The 17,712-nt window shown below is 43.0% G+C and overlaps 1 protein-coding gene across 2 annotated transcripts in view; it reads left to right on the forward strand.

The window, feature by feature from the left end:
* Nucleotides 1-17,712, forward strand: part of KIFAP3 (kinesin associated protein 3) — a 115,297-nt gene that overhangs the window by 19,239 nt on the left and 78,346 nt on the right. For both annotated transcript variants that reach the window (XM_077452600.1, XM_077452599.1), the window contains exons 6-9: nt 1,963-2,062; nt 5,397-5,521; nt 6,318-6,416; nt 12,460-12,638. In XM_077452600.1, coding sequence (XP_077308726.1) covers nt 1,963-2,062; nt 5,397-5,521; nt 6,318-6,416; nt 12,460-12,638 — 503 coding nt within the window. The remainder of the gene's footprint in view (nt 1-1,962; nt 2,063-5,396; nt 5,522-6,317; nt 6,417-12,459; nt 12,639-17,712) is intronic.

Here is a 17,712-nt window from a genome sequence, read left to right on the forward strand (position 1 = left end):
TGAATCATGTATATTTCTCAAGGATGGTAAATCCTCAGGTCTCATGCTTCAAAATAGAAGCAAACAACTGGTGCAGTATATCAGCACAGTAAAAAGCTTTGTTGCAGATAAATCAGATTACTCACATTTAAACATGTAAAACTAATATGTTATAAAACATAGGAACGGATAGTTTCCAACCCACAAGATGGCCGTGGGCCGCACGTGTAGCGACATGACACGAGATACAAAGCTCCAACCTACATGTTTCGTCAAATCAGAATGTGTAATTGTTTTATTGCATAACAATCCCACTTGAATGATATTGTTTTAATCAGAAGACTTTAACTATATTTTATGGTAAACATCTGTAAATGGATAAAAATATAAATTGTGTTTTAGAATTTTTTTTTTTTCTTTGGAAATAAAATACAGTATGTATTGCTTAAGATTTACTACCAAAAAATGTATGGTAGACCACAAACACTTTAAAGCGGTACTAAACCAAAAAGCAAACATTTTATTATATTGCAGCTTACCATTTCTTAGATGTGATGGCTGTATTGGTTTTCTTTTTTTAGGCTTGCTTTCTTCTATTTTCATCTGGTGATCCAGCCAGTAACTCTGTTGTTTTTCAACAGAAAAGCTCTCTTGCAGTTTCAGGGATGAGACAGACCATTTAACGCTGGCATATGTGCTTACAATGATCAGCTTTTATTTATTCAAGTAAATGTTTTATCCCAATAGGAAAAAACAGTTTGCACATGGGAGCAAAAAAATTTAAAATTCGATACATTGTTGTCTCTGGAACCATGCACACAGCTAGGTAAAGATCAGTAATCCAGGGATGATTCGAACAGTAAGGGTCCTTTCACACGGGGCGGATCAGTGCTGATCCGCCCCGTGGATATCTGCTTGCTCAGCGGGGATCGCCAGACTGATCTCCGCTGAGCAGGAAGATGACAGGTCCGTCTCTGCACACTGCGCAGGGACGGACCTGTCACAGCGCCGCTCTCCCCTATGGGAGATCAGGTGACGGATGGAAAATTAGCGGATCGGATGTCAGCGGACTTGTCACCACTGACATCCGGCGCTCCATAGACCTCTATGGAGCATCCGTTCAGGTCCGCTTGAAAAACTGACAGGCGGACCTGAACGGATCGTCCGTGTGAAAGGGGCCTTAAACAAAAATGGAAAATTTTACATTTTGAGCGCAGTAATTTACTTGCATACGTGTGTTTACTCATCTATAAGCATGTTCATGAGAGTATAAATGAGTATATTACAAAACTGGCAATGAATTTTACTCATCTATACATGTACGCACCTTTTAGTCGCCTATACTCAACATTATTCAGGTTTATACCGTTTTTTTTTTTTTTTTTTTTTTTTTTTTAAACTCATGGGCTTTGGCAACAAGTTCCTGAGTAAACATCAGTAAATTATTACGCCCGTGTACAACTGGCTAAACGGATTATAAAATATTAGCTGGAGGTCGGCTTCAGTTTGTTACTGTATTTAAAATTGCTAGTACATCTAACACACCCCTCCCCTCATCACAATGCTGCTGCTCAGATCTGCCCACTATGCTTATTCATCCAGAGTGGTGGCTGTATAATACAGGAGGTGTGTTAGTGGCCAGACCACGAGGGGGAAAAAAGCTTAAAGAAAGGAAAACGAATGCAGCCACCACATTAAATAATTGGTATGCTGAAATATATTACATTTTTGGTTTTGGGTTTTATACCGTTGAAAGGTATGTGTGTATTTGAGACATCTGCAGAATTAAAATAAAAAACACTCTGGAACGTAAATATAAGGTGTAAAAAAAGGCTTGTGGAGACAAGTGTTAACTACCACCGGTCGGTGAACTCTTGCATTGCGCTGCATCAGTTAAATATGGTGGTTCTTTGAACCCAGTTTATTTAAAAAAAAAAAAAAAAACGTTTGATATGTATCAAGAAAATGTGTTTACTTCTTTAGAAACTGCCCTGGGAGCCCTAGCGAGAGTGTTAAGGGAAGACTGGAAACAGAGTGTAGAACTTGCAACTAACATCATTTACATCTTTTTCTGCTTCTCCAGGTAAATATATTCCATTTGATTGTAAATGTTTGGTGCGACATTGCATAGTAGAATACAGTAGCTAAAATTGAAGGGTTAATAATATTATGTGATACCCGATCATCTGCAGAACTCACAGGGAGGAATTCTGCTACTTCTTGCCACAGGGTTTTTTCTACCCTTCCACGCCTACATGTTCAGAAATACTCTTGTGAAAAAATGCTTTATTTTTCATAATAGTCCCTCTCGGTGTGCAGAACAGTTTTTTTTATTGACAAGTGGTTGGATGAATGGCCCAAATGGCTTACATCCAAAAAGAATTCTCTGCAAGATGGATTCATGTAATTTTGATCTTTTTGACACTTGGCTTGGTAAAACTCAACTTTGCTGAAACAAAAAGCTTTGCCATTGGCAATAATGCTCAATTTCTCTGAAAACAGAGTGATCGGCGATGTTTTGATCGTTCGGTACTCAATGTAGAGGTTCCAGGGGACAGATGCAGCATCGCACCCATGCTGCATCCACCGAGGTTAGTATGATTTGCAAAAAAATAAATAAAAATCCTGTACTTCTTTTAATTTTTAATACAACACCATGCAGTGGAAGCGATCCTGTGTGTATTGCATTGTGTGGTGCCCATTGTAATATTCACGGCAGACGTTGAAGGTTGGTTATGAGGTTTTAAAAATGAAGAATAAATGTTGTTTAAACATGTATGTGTTAATGAGCCCTAAAGGGAACATAGTGGTGTCATCTCTCCACCCCCAGCCTTCCAAGGATTGACAATGAGAAAGATTCAACAGACCGACGTTATATCTTGCTTACTATACCCTCTACTCCTATATCAGCATGGTACTCTGTCCGAGTGCTGCTATATAGGGGATTGCAAGAGGCTGTTGCATAGTGAATTGTATACCTTGCAGCAATGAGGTCCTTCATTTAAATTTCAGCCAAGACAATGTCTTCATGGAGTTTGCATTTTCTCCTTGTGTTTGCCTGGGTTTTCCACAGACACTCTGGTTTCCTCCCACACTTCCAAGACCTGCTGGTAGGTTATTTGGCCTTAGTATGTGTATACTAATTGGTTATGCACATTATGTTGATTAATTGACTTGGTTAAAGACCTACCTTGCAATCAATTTACCTAGAAAATACTATGGAATAGGTTCTGAAGCATATCAGGAATTGTGGCCTGGGATAATAGAATCACAGAGAATCCTTTAAGACTGAATACAAAACCTTCATTTACCTGGAGTCTAGATTTAAATATTTTTTCCGTGAATGTTCTAGATAAACTTTTTTTTTAACATGCACACACCAATGCTACTGTTTTAATAGCTGTCTACAGAATCAGTTATACAGTCTGTGAACACTGAAGATCTGCATGCTTATTATCCAACTGTTGCGCATTTTTACAGCTGCTTTTAGCAGCGTCTGACTTTTTTTTGTTTTGTTTTTTGCAACTTAAAAACGCCTCTCCATGTTATTCTATGTGTCCATGCACACACTGGCTTTTAGGAGCTGTAAGTGACAAAGGCGTTTTCAAGCTGCAAAACAAACCCAGGACCGGCGTTGCAGCTGTAAAAATGCCTGACGCTGCTAAAAGCTTAACGTGGCTCAACACTGGATACAACCACGTTAAGCGTAGGATCATGTTGATCCTACTTGCAGTGCGGCTTGTGTGCTGAGGATCTTGAAGGGGAACAATGAAAAAAAACTGGCGTGGGGTTCCCCCCCCAAAGAGCACACCAGACCCTTCGGTCTGGTATGGATTGTAAGGGGAACCCCCAGCGCCAAAGACCCCTATTTGAGAACGCAGCCAAGCTGGTCATGAAAGTGGGTGGTGGGTGCTTTGGGGCAGGAGGGGCCCCCCTACACCTACCCCAAAGCACCTTGTCCCCATGTTGATGAGGACAAGGGCCTCCTCCCAACAACCCTGGCCATTGGTTGTCTGGGTCTGTGGGGGTCTTATTGGAATCTGGAAGTCCCCTTTACCAAGCGGTCTCCCAGATCCCGGCCCCCCGCCCTATGTGAATGAGTATAGGGTACACTGTACCCCTTCCAAATTCACCCCCAAGAAAGTGTCAAAAATTAAAACGGCACGTAGGATTTTGACAAAGTAATTTAGCAGCTCTGGCGTCTCTTGCAATTTCTTCTCCTTCTGGTGATGTTTTCGTCCTCCAGTTCTTCTCCTCTCTCCACTGATGTCTTCTTCTGCTACTGGTTCTCCTCTCTCCGCTGTCTTTTCCTGCTGTCTTCTTCCCCTGTTCTTCTGTTCTCCTGATGCTCTTTCCTGCTGTAATGCTGGGTCCGCCGCGTGCCATTACTTTTATAGCCATAGGGTGGAGCCACCCGGTGATGTTATTTAGAGGCCCGTCCGTTGTGACGTTACCGCCCCTTCATGCCCCCAGGTGTTGATGTCACAAGGGGTGGGGCCTCCAGATGATGTCACCGGGTGGCCCCGCTCCATGGCTATATAAGTAATGGCACACAGCAGACCCAGCATTACTGCAGGAGAGAAGGTTGGAGAACATCGGAGGAAGAATAGAGGGGGAAGACAGTGGAGAGAGGAGAAGCAGAAGACATCAGTAGACAGAGGAGAAGAACCAGAGGATGAAGACATCGCTGGAGGGAGAAGAAATTGGAAGAGACACCGGAGCTGCTTTAATAAATTGCTGTCAAAAACCTGTGTGCGTTTTTTATTTCTGACACTTATTTTTTTGAGTGAATGGGTAGGGGTACAATGTACTGCGTTGAGGGCATGTGGCCTAATATGGTCCAGGAGGGGCTTGCTCGTCGCCCCCAACCCCCCCCCCCCCCCCCCCGGCCAGCCAGGCTGCGTCCTCGGATAAGGAACTGGTATGGATCCATACCAGACCTCAGGGTCTGGTATGCTCTTGAGGGGACAACCCCACGCCAGTTTTTTTTTTTGGTGAGGGTTGCCCTTCAAGATCCTCAGCGCACCGCAAGTCGGATCATCATGATTTGACTTGTGGTGCGACTTGTATTCCAATCAATGGGCTCTCGTAGGGAACCATTGATTTTGAATAGAGGCAGAGAAACGCTGCTAAAAGCTAGCGTGGCTAAACGTGCATTAACACCAATGCAAAAACCTACTAAAAGGAAGTTTTTACAGCCACTTTTTCCTGCCGTTGGTAGTGGCTTTGCAGCTTGAGTGATGAGGCAGTCAATGTCCATATTATTTGCTCCCTAAAACAACTTATTTTTTTTTTGGGGTATATGTGACCCAAACTTAACTTGACTTAGGGCACAAGCCTAAAGTGTAAAGGACATATTTAGATTTAGAAATTGCTAATTTGCTGACCATAATTATTTATTACATGTTTTCTTCCAGTTTTTCTCAGTTTCATGGATTAATCACACATTACAAGATAGGAGCCCTCTGTATGAATATAATTGATCATGAGTTAAAGCGTCATGAACTCTGGCAAGAGGAATTGGCCAAAAAGAAGAAAGCAGATATCCTTTCAGCAACATTCAATATAGTTTAATTTCATACGATTGCTAACTTGTGTGTGTTTTTTTTTTTTTGTTAAAGTAGTTGTAAAGTTACTAAATGTAAAATTATTTCAAATATATTGAGACTATTTAAGAGCTCATAATATTTTGCAACTTGAGTTTATTTATGTTAATGTGTGTACACATTGCTTATGTGACAGGAAGTTCAGGGAAATCTCCCCAATGGGACACGGGTGGAAAAAAAACTGGCAGACATTAAAACCTTACCTTAACTTATTGTGTCCCAAATGGAAAAAAAATTAAGTTTTGCCATTAGTTTTACTTTGTTTTATAGGCTTCCATAGCAAAGGCTCAGTGTGTTTATGTGGCAGTGCTGACCAGTGAGGCTCTAATCAGACTTTCATAACCTCTATATACATAGTCATGAATATCTGAATAGCATGTTTTAGCATCCAGGGGTTGCACATCTATGAGCTTGCTCCAATTACAGCCATAGACTATAATGAATGTCCATGGATCTGAATGTATGCATAATAAAATTATAAGGGTGAGGTGGAGAGGGGTGTTTAGGATGCTTAAAGTTCCACTTTATATCTTAAAGTAAAGAAATCTCCTTTTTTTCATTGTTAAACCATCAGCCTGCTTATGGCATTTTCTGTTAAATCCTTTTGCTTACGTTTTTTCATGAAATCTCTCTCTCCCCTTGGTGTTCAAAATGTTTGCAATCCATGGCTGATTTTGATGCCCTCTGTTTAGTACACTGTTTTTTACCGTTTTCCTTAACATATATGAATACCGGATGATGATCCAGATACTCCATCCTTAAAAAAAGAATATGAGAAGGCATACAAAAAATATCAAGGACTTCTTGTTAAACAGGAGCAACTTTTACGAGGTAGGTACATTTTATTAACTTTATGTGTAATCATGAAGGGATCAGGAACAGAAGGGACAAGTGGCTTTCCTTTTTTTTAAAGGTTAAAATAAAGAGTTTCCAGCATCTTCCTCACTCTTGCAGTCCATACTACACTTCTCTGCTGTGCTGATAATCTTCTGTCCAAGTGTACCAATCTGTACACTTTTTAAAGAGGAACTGCAGTCTGCTCACATCATCCAACCACTTTGCATGTTGTTTTATATATACTGCGATTCTGTACTTGCCAAATATGCTGCAGAAATTTTCCTCCGCCGAGTCTGGCTGCAATCATTTTAACTGTGGCAGCTGAAGCTGCTGCCTGTTCACTTTCTGTATTTACACAGAGGCACACCTCCAGCTCTGCAGCTTTCATGGGCCCTTTTATGACTCATCCCCTTCTCTTCCTGGAAAACTCACCAGAGTGAGAGAGCGCTGTGCATAATTTCATAAGCCTATTATTTTTTTTCCAGACAAGAAACAGAAAGTGGGCTGTATAAGGTATTTATTGGCAGAAAAAAAAATGTTTTACTAACTAAAGTAAAAAAACAAGGGCAGATTTAATAGATGGAAAGCTGAAATAAATGAGTGATGGTCTGCTTTAAGCTCTGTACATAGCCCCGTAGGCTTTGTAGTAGCATGATGCTGGCAATAGCTACCGATCATTGGTCAGTGTGTTCATGTGGCAGTGCTGACCAGTGAGTCTCTTTTTCTGTCTCGAGGTAAGAAGAGACTCTAATCAATCTGTGCTGTCATGTGACCATTCTGACCAAAGATCTCTAGATATTGTCAACATTATGCTGCTAGACAGCAGTGTACAGAGGAGTGGGTAGTGTGATGGGAATTCACCTTTTAATTAATTTATTTTTTGTGCAACCTGCTTTAGATTTACCAACAGCTATGTAGTGCAAGAGTTTACAAAACTAGATATACATTTTTAAAGCGTTAACCCCAAAAAAATGTAATTAAGATCCTGTTCCTTTTTAAAGCATGTTTTTTCCCTCTGTACTTTGACCATGATACATCAAGGCTGCTGAGCTCTGACACCGTGGTTAGCAGACGTGCTTCCATCATACGCTGCTATCTTCAGCTCTCCTGTGTCTCCCTCTGTCATTATCCTCCCCCTCCCCTCCCTGCCTGCCATTTCTCACTGACACATGATCGGACTGTGTGGGCTTCATCTGAATTTTTCTGTCTAAAAATCTGGTGGGCTTTAGAAATAGAACATGTTTCAAATCTTTCCGCCGAAACCAGTTCCTATCGAGAAAACCACTAGTCTATATGTAGGTCCGACGGATCAACAACGACGCAAGGGCAGCTATTGGCTACTGGCTATTGAATGTCCTTTTTCTAGTGCCGTCATACGTCATCGCGTTAAACGATCAGACTTTGGTGTGATCGTGTGTAGGCAAGTCTGTTTCAGCGGAACTCCGTCAAAGTCCGTCAGAGTTCATTTACAATGGAAAGTCTGGTCGTGTGTACGCAGCATAACTGATCTGTATATCATCACCTCTGTCAGATAAAAAGCTGTGTCCTAGTGCCTGTGCTTTATATAAAAAAAAAAATTCTACCTGTTTTAACAGTGTCTTCCAGCGATGATATAACTTTCAGACTCTGAGCTCCTCTCCTCCCTGGCTGACGTCAACAGGGGAATCTCGGCCCCGCCCACTGAAGATATCAGACTGGGAAAGCTGAGAGCCTGGAGTCATCTTATCGCTGGAAGACACTGTTAAAACAAGTAGAAATCGTTGATTTTGTTTTTTTTATATATATAAAGCACAGGCACTAGGATGCAGCTTTTTATATGCCAGGGGATGATACAACCACTTTAATGGATTTTTTAACCACTTCAGCACTAGCCCGTGATACCCATTACCAGAGGATTATTTAGTTCTTATTACTGTGATAGTTTGACATTTACTGAGTCATGCAACACTTGCTTAACAAACTAAAAAAGACCTAAAATTTTGAAGAGAAAGGATTTTTTTATTTGCAAAATTTTATAACAAAGTAAGTCATTTTTCTCCTTCGCTGATGTGTGCTGATGAGGCGCACTGATGTGTCCTCATCTGTGTAAATAGCCCCTGTCACGCTTGTCGGTTACTGGCTGTCTTCGTGCAGTGACAGAGCGTGAGAAAAGGAATGCCGATTACCGACAAGTTTGCTTACATGTGATTGGACACAGCTGATCACATGGTAAAATGCTACTGTGATTGGCCCTTTACTGCGATCTGCTAACACAGCTATCACAATATGCATCCCGGGGGTGTGATTCTGGGACACCCTCCCAGAATGAGAGAGTCGCGCTGTAGCCGTCTTTCGGCTATATCGCGGGCCTGAAGAGGTTAAATGTATAGGTCATACACAGAGGGAGGAAGAAGTAAAGAAGTTAATATACAGGTCACTGCAGACATCGGAAAAGGATGAGAGTGAGAGGGTTAAAAATTATCCCACAACTTGGATCCACTGATACCATTATCTGGAACTAATGATAAATTATGAATTCCTAATGAGATAGTTGTAAGAGGAAGGGGCAGGCTCTGCAATGTAAACACTATAATGTTTACATTTGTGATTCGTCCTTACAGCAATCACTTGGTAGAGAACCGCTTGGATTAGCTATGTACACGGTGTCTGCAAACTAATGGCTCGGCTCACAGTCATAAACTGGTACACTGGCTGCCTGATGATGATCTTTACAGTGCCCGTGCCATTTATTAATAGCACTGCAAAAGTAAGCATCTGCCACTTTGCCGTTCACATACCTTTCTGACTGCCTTTGTGTTTTGCTTCTCCCCAGCCGCTGCAGGTATTTTTTCACTTCTAAGTGTGTAAAGTACCTGCTCTCCTGTTACTCAGGTGCTGTGGTTCCTGTCCTTACAAGATACTGTATGAGCCATGGTATCTTGCAGGGGGAGCCGGTATGTGCTCAATCTCCTCCCACCCAATCCCCTCCTCTTTCCTTCAAAAAGTTTAATACTTGCAGCATCTAGGAAGAATCAAAGTGGTAGCTTTAATACACAAGCCCCAGAAAATAATAATTGCTTCTTGTTTTCCATTGTGTACAAACTAACCTATGATGATATGGTCACTTTAAGTTAGACCCAGCCCTAAGTAGTTGTTGGTAAATCTAAATGTGATTGCACATTCAGATTGTAATATGTGTGGCCATTTTTTTAAAACAAACATTTGATTGGTTACTATAAGCAAAACTACTGCTTTTGACTAAATGTGATTTTTAAGTAAATAAAATAATTGTTCACGCCTATGCTACAATCTATTTAGTGTCAACAGTAATACTGGCTGTGTTTAAAGGGATTGTAAAGTCAAAAGTTTTTTTTTTTTTTTTTTTTCTTAATGCGATTACGATAAAAGCCTTCAGTGTGTAGCAGCCCCCTAACACTTACCTGAGGTCCCTCTCTGTCCAGCAATGTCCATGATTGTCTCAGCCATCTTTTCCTTCCTGATTGGCCGAGACACAGCTGCGGTGTCATTGGTTGCTGCTGCTGTCACTCAATATCAGCTAACCAATCAAGAGAGATAGGGGGTGGGTCGGGGCCCCACGTCTGAATGGGCACGAAGCTGTGACTCGGTTCAGGTGTCCCCATAACAAGCTGCTTGCTGTGGGGGCACTGAACAAGAGGGAGGGGCTGGGATCACAGAAGAGGGACCCAAAAAAAGGAGGATCCGGGTTGCTCTGTGCAAATCCACTGCAACAGAGCAGATAAGTATAACATGTTTGTTATTTTTATAGGGGAAAAAAAATGAGACTTTGCAATCACTTTAATTAGCAAATGTGTACAGATTCAAAAAGGAAAATTTAGAGGTAGGAAATCCAAAGCCTTACATGGTATGTGTATTATAAAGGAGAAGTATGGCCAAAGCTTTTTGTACCATACTTCTATTGTGGGTCACAGCAGTGCATATAGTTCTGTACTTTTGTGATCCAGATTCTGCCAACAGAGAGCCAATCCAGGCTCTGCAGGGATCCTGACCATAATGTTGGAATCCACCCAGATGCCTGACTGGCAGCTGGCTCAGCCTCTCAGCGCACCCCCTCCCCAGCCCAGTGCTCCAGTGGATGCTGGTGGGGCAGAGCAGAGAACCGGTGAGCTCAGAGTGAACCCGAGAAATAGGCGATTAGCAGTCTTTGGCCAATTAGTTCTCGGTGTAGACCCGACGAGGAACAGCTATCGCATCAGATCAATGCTGCACCCATCTAGGTGAGTATATACAGTGCCTTGCGAAAGTATTCGGCCCCCTTGAACTTTTCAACCTTTTGCCACATTTCAGGCTACAAACGTAAAGATCTAAAATTTTAATTTTTTGTGAAGAATCACCAACAAGTGGGACACAATTGTGAAGTGGAACGAAATCTATTGGATAATTTAAACTTTTTTAGCAAATAAAAAACTGAAAAGTGGTGCGTGCAAAATTATTCGGCCCCTTTACTTTCAGTGCAGCAAACTCACTCAAGAAGTTCAGCGAGCATCTCTGAATGATCCAATGTTGTCCTAAATGACTGATGGTGACAAATAGAATCCACCTGTGTGTAATCAAGTCTCTGTATAAATGGACCTGCTCTGTGATAGTCTCAGGGTTCTGTTGAAAGCGCAGAGAGCATCATGAAGACCAAGGAACACACCAGGCAGGTCTGTAATACTGTTGTGGAGAAGTTTAAAGCCGGATTTGGATACAAAAAGATTTCCCAAGCTTTAAACATCCCAAGAAGCACTGTGCAAGCGATCATTTTGAAATAGGAGTATCAGACCACTGCAAATCTACCAAGACCTGGCCGTCCCTCTAAACTTTCAGCTCAGACAAGGAGAAGACTGATCAGAGATGCAGCCAAGAGGCCCATGATCACTCTGGATGAACTGCAGAGATCTACAGCTGAGGTGGGAGAGTCTGTCCATAGGACAACAATCAGTTGTACACTGCACAAATCTGGCCTTCATGGAAGAGTGGCAAGAAGACAGCCATTTCTCAAAGATATCCATAAAAAGTCTCATCTAAAGTTTGCCACACACAAGCCACCTGGGAGACACACCAAACATGTGGAAGAAGGTGCCCTGCTCACATGAAACCAAAATCAAACTTTTTGCCCACAATGCAAAACGATATGTTTGGCGTAAAAGCAACACAGCTCATCACCCTCAACACACCATCCCCACTGTCAAACATGGTGGTGGCAGCATCATGGTTTGGGCCTGCTTTTCTTCAGCAGGGACAGGGAAGATGGTTAAAATTGAGGGGAAGATGGATGCAGCCAAATACAGGACCATTCTGGATAAACACCTGTTGGAGTCTGCAAAAGACCTGAAACTGGGACGGAGATTTATCTTCCAACAAGACAATGATCCCAAACATACAGCAAATTCTACAAAGGAATGGTTCACAAATAAACGTATCCAGGTGTTAGAATGGCCAAGTCAAAGTCCAGACCTGAATCCAATAGAGAATCTGTGGAAAGAGCTGAAAACTGCTGTTCACAAACGCTCTCCATCCAACCTCACTGAGCTCGAGCTGTTTTGCAAGGAAGAATGGGCAAGAATTTCAGTCTCTCGGAGACATACCCCAAGCGACTTGCAGCTGTAATCGCAGCAAAATGTGGCTCTACAAAGTATTAACGCAATAATTTTGCACGCCCCACTTTTCATTTTTTTTATTAGTTAAAAAAGTTTAAAAAATCCCATAGATTTCGTTCCACTTCACAATTGTGTCCCACTTGTTGGTGATTCTTCACAAAAAATAAAAATCTTATATCTTTGTTTGAAACCTGAAATGTGGCAAAAGGTTGAAAAGTTCAAGGGGCCGAATACTTTCGCAAGGCACTGTATGTTTTTTACATTCCCGTAATTCTTATATATATATATATATATATATATATATATATATATATATATATATATATATATATATATATATATATATATATATATATATATATATATATATATGCCAAATTTTGCCCTTTACTACATTTTGCATAAAATAATTTTTTTTTTTTTTTTTTTTTTTTTAGTTGCTCTGTATCTATTACTAAACCTTGCTGAGGATACTCGCACTGAACTGAAGATGAGAAACAAGAATATTGTTCTTATGTTGGTGAAGGCATTAGACCGAGATAATTTTGAACTTCTAATTCTTGTGGTATCATTCTTGAAGAAACTTAGTATCTTTCTGGAAAATAAAAATGACATGGTAAGTCTAACGCAAAGCAGGATTTATTTGGTTTCTTAGCATGCTTCATAAATGTTACCTTTGAACAAAACTCAAGGTAAACAGTTATTCTAAGAACCCCCAAGTTCCTCTTTCACTATTTTTCCACTTTGGATATTTTTATTAATAACTTGGTTGTTATGGATTAGTAACTGTTCTTTTTAAGCATGTTTTTTCTTCTCCTGAAACATACACTTTACATGTTTTATAAGGGAGACCGGGGGCTATATTATACCAGAAGAGAGCAGCAAGCCAAGTCAGTGCTGCAGTACACAAAAAATAATTGATACCTCCCCAATGCAGTCTATAATTTTAATTAAAAAAGAAAATAACCTACACATTATCAATGAGATTTCACTAAATGGACCATAGCAAGAAAGAATGGAAAATAAGGACTCAAAGGTAAATGTATGAAAGCCTGTATGTAAAATAAATCATATCAGAATTGTGATGACCCCCCCCTCTTACTAAAGCTAATCTTAAACTGTTACATAAAAAAAAAAGTAACCCCTTCCTTTATCCACACAAGGTGAATGGAGGCGTTCCCCCCCCCCCCCCCTTACATCTACACCCCATGCTCTAAGGCCCCATACACTATTCGATTTTCTGCAGAGTTTTGTCTTCAGCTTTACCAAAAACCATGTAGTGCAAGGGCCTGCCTGATTGCATACAAACTGAAACTCTTAAGGTTTGACCTCATATGGTTTTGGTAAATCTAAAGACAAAAATCTGCAGAAAATCTAATAGTGTGTATGGGGCCTTAGAATACACTTATCATTGTCTGCAACTGATTGGCTGCAGCCGCTGATCATGTTCCTTTGACAAAAGTCATTCAATTTCTGATGAGTGGGTATGGCCACACACTGATCGATCAGTGTATGGCCAGCTTAGCTCACCACTCTCCACTTTTCTGCAGTACCAACACCCAATCAGTAGACTATGTGCCAATCTGCTAACTTTACATTGGTGGTCAGTGGTGGCTTTTAATCCCCCTAATAGCAACATCTTTCATGTTGTTTTTCAGAGATGCCATCCTTGTGGCCAAGATATCATTGCTGAAACAGGTTAAGGGGGCAGGCAATCCCTGGGCGAAAACAACATTAGTGTATTTGTTTTACTGACAGCTAAATAAAGAGCTTTGGAAGTATAAAATTTTTGTTGTGATTTTGGTTGATCAACAGACCTTTTGAGGCATACAACTAGCTGTGTACATTTCCCTCAACACCATTGTTGTCTTTTGGTTAGAGATGCCAGACAATGGCCTACTGGACTACATTTTAGAAATTCCAAACGGGTATGCATGCATTTTGACGTTCATGCTATGGGTTGTCTTTAAGACATAGCTTATACTTTTTCTGGTGGTTAATTGAAAAGTTGTCATAGCAAAAGTTTGATAGTGCCATCAGTGACTTCGCTATGGCACCTGGCAGTGTCAACTGTGACAAGTTGTCATGCTGTGATTGTTTTCAGGTAAGCAGGGAAGGGGGGGTAATCAGCAGTGCAAAGACTTTAATTTGAAAAATAAACAAAAGCATATCCTTCCTTAGTGTATGGTTGCCTCAATCTAAAGCACAGTGTCATTTTTCTTTGCTGTCTCTAAGTCATGCCTAATAATGGGTTCTGTCCACACCAGACAATCTCATGAGATGGTCTTGTTCTCCTCCAGCACACAATAGATGAAGTCCCCAAAACACACATGTCTCAAATAATAAAAACATATGTCCCCAATAATAAAATCACATGTCCCAATGATTATCTGCACACATATGTCCGTGATCACCTGCACACATATGTACATGATCATTTGCGTACATCTGTCTGTGATCACACAAACCAATTATACACTTAACTGAATTTTTTTTTACCAAACACATGTAGCAGAATACATTTTGTCTTAAATTTATGACAAAATTCGATTTTATTGGATTTATTTTAAAATGGAAAGAAGAAAATATAGTTTTTTTTTTTTCCAAATTTCCACTCTTTTTTTCGCTTATATCGCAAAAAATAAAAAAAGGAGTCGTGAATAAATACCACCAAAATAAAGCTCTATTTGTGCAAACAAAATGATATAAATTTCATTTGGGTAAAGTGTAGCATGACTACGCAATTGTCATTGAAATTGCGAGAGCTCGGAAAATTGGTCTGGGAAGGAAGTCGGCGAAAGTGCCCTGTATTGTAGTGGTAAGGTGTGGCTGTGTTTACGACCATGTCTCAGATAAAGTTTTCTATAGGTATTAATATCTTTGAATACCTACATGTTAAAGTTTGATAACTGGCATATTATTGTGGAGCACAGAATTACCTACACAATGAACACAGATTTCAGATGCCCAGTTCGCTTAGCAGAGGATTTTGGCCAGTTCTGCTTCCAGTACTCCTAGGGTAGCGGTGTTTGGGCTTAAAGCGCTACAAATGAATTGAGGGAGGTAAATGTGTCCTTTTATTCTGGCTGTACTGTGATTATTTCAAGGTTAAGAAATACACTGGGATTTTGGATTCTACCAAGAGGGAGAGAGAGAAATTTGTATGCTAAAAACTTCAGCTAAGGTATTTTGTATTGTTTTCTGGATTGCTTACGTTTGTGAATTTGACAGTTAGGATTTCTAGACTCAAGTGTGAATTTGGCTAATGGGCGTCTGCATCTGTCCTCTAAAGCACGGGTCTCCAAACTTTTTACTTCAAGGGCTTGCATCATATATTTCACAGATATTCACATGCTGAAAAAAAGTTATTTAGAAATGAATCCTCAGCCATGAAGTAAAATAGAATTTGAAAGCCTGCCATCAGAGACTGGAGCCTCATGCACCGGGGCTAAACACTTAGGCCGCGTACACACGGGCGGACTGTTCGCCCAACCTTGTCCGCTGAACAGTGTTTGGGCGGACAGTCCGCTCGTGTGTGGGCTTTCAGCGGACAGTTTCAGCGGACAGTTGGACGGACAAAGTCTTTCGGAAATTCCGAAAAACTGTCCGCTGAAACTGTGTTTGAGCGAACAGTCCGCCCGTGTGTGGGCCTGTCCGCTGTACTTTCGAAATGAGCAGACTGTTCCCGCTCGGAAAGTCCGCCCATTTCGAGCGCGTGTACAGGTAGGCGGGGCCCGCGAAGGAGACGTCGCGGGGTCCGCCGCCTGGAATGGGCTTAAAGGGGAACCCCAACGCCGAAAAAAATCGGCGTGGGGGTTCCCCCAAAGTCCACACCAGACCCTTGTCCGAGCACGCTACCCGGCCGGCCAGGAAAGGGGGGCGAGCGAGCGCGCCCCCCCTCCTGAGCCGTACCAGGCCGCGTGCCCTCAACATGGGGGGGTGCCTTGGGGAAGGGGGGGCCGCGCGGCCCCCCCACCCCAAAGCACCTTGTCCCCATGTTGATGAGGACAAGGGCCTCTTCCCGACAACCCTGGCCGTTGGTTGTCGGGGTCTGCGGGCGGGGGGCTTATCGGAATCCGGGAGCCCCCTTTAAGAAGGGGGCCCCCGGATACCGGCCCCCCACCCTATGTGAATGAGTATGGGGTACAATGTACCCCTACCCATTCACCTGTGAAATAAAGTACAAAAAAAAACACAACACAGGGAAAAAATATTTTATTGCACAGCTCCGGGGGTCTTCCGTCTTCGGGGGTCTTCTCGCCGGACTCCTCCGCTATCTGTGTGTAGCTCTTTTACTAGCGGAGGAGTCCGGCTTTCTTCCTCCCCGCCGCCGGCCTCTTCTCCCGACTTCGGGGGTCTTGTCCCCCTCTTCGGTTCTTCTGCCGGGCCACCGCGCCTTCTTGTAGCTCTTTTACAGGCGGTGGCCCGGTCTTCTGTCGCCGCTGTCGTCGTCGTCGCCGCCGCCGCCTTCCGTTCTTGTTCTTCTTCTTGTTCTTCTGCTTCTTCTCCTGGAGATGTTGACTCGACGAGCTCTCCGGCCGGAATGCCAGAGCCTCGCTGTGCGGTCACTTATATAGTGACAATGGGGCGGTGTCACATGGTATATGTCACATGGGTTGGTCACATGGGTTGATGTCACATGGGGACTATGACATCGTAAGGGGGCGGGGTCACCATGTGACCAACCCATGTGACATATACCATGTGACACCGCCCCATTGTCACTATATAAGTGACCGCACAGCGCGGCTCTGGCATTCCGGCCGGAGAGCTCGTCGAGTCAACATCTCCTGGGGAAGAAGAAGAAGAACAAGAAGAAGAACAAGAACGGAAGGCGGCGGCGGCGACGACGACGACGACAGCGGCGACAGAAGACCGGGCCACCGCCTGTAAAAGAGCTACAAGAAGGCGCGGTGGCCCGGCAGAAGAACCGAAGAGGGGGACAAGACCCCCGAAGTCGGGAGAAGAGGCCGGCGGCGGGGAGGAAGAAAGCCGGACTCCTCCGCTAGTAAAAGAGCTACACACAGATAGCGGAGGAGTCCGGCGAGAAGACCCCCGAAGACGGAAGACCCCCGGAGCTGTGCAATAAAATATTTTTTCCCTGTGTTGTGTTTTTTTTTTTGTACTTTATTTCACAGGTGAATGGGTAGGGGTACATTGTACCCCATACTCATTCACATAGGGTGGGGGGCCGGTATCCGGGGGCCCCCTTCTTAAAGGGGGCTCCCGGATTCCGATAAGCCCCCTGCCCGCAGACCCCGACAACCAACGGCCAGGGTTGTCGGGAAGAGGCCCTTGTCCTCATCAACATGGGGACAAGGTGCTTTGGGGTGGGGGGGCCGCGCGGCCCCCCCTTCCCCAAGGCACCCCCCCATGTTGAGGGCACGCGGCCTGGTACGGCTCAGGAGGGGGGGCGCGCTCGCTCGCCCCCCTTTCCTGGCCGGCCGGGTAGCGTGCTCGGACAAGGGTTTGGTGTGGACTTTGGGGGAACCCCCACGCCGATTTTTTTCGGCGTTGGGGTTCCCCTTTAAGCACATTCCAGGCGGCGGAGCCCGCGACGTCTCCTTCGCGGGCCCCGCCTACCTGTACACGCGCTCGAAATGGGCGGATTTGCCTCCTCCTTACGTGGGCGAGTCCGTTCATTTCAAAAGTTGAGCGAACTGTTTGGCAAACGGTTCGCTCAAACAGTC

Source organism: Lithobates pipiens, unplaced genomic scaffold (genome assembly GCF_037356315.1).
Source record: "Lithobates pipiens isolate NorthernLeopardFrog02 unplaced genomic scaffold, aLitPip1_a1.2 Scaffold_23, whole genome shotgun sequence".
Taxonomy (NCBI): Eukaryota; Metazoa; Chordata; class Amphibia; order Anura; family Ranidae; genus Lithobates; species Lithobates pipiens.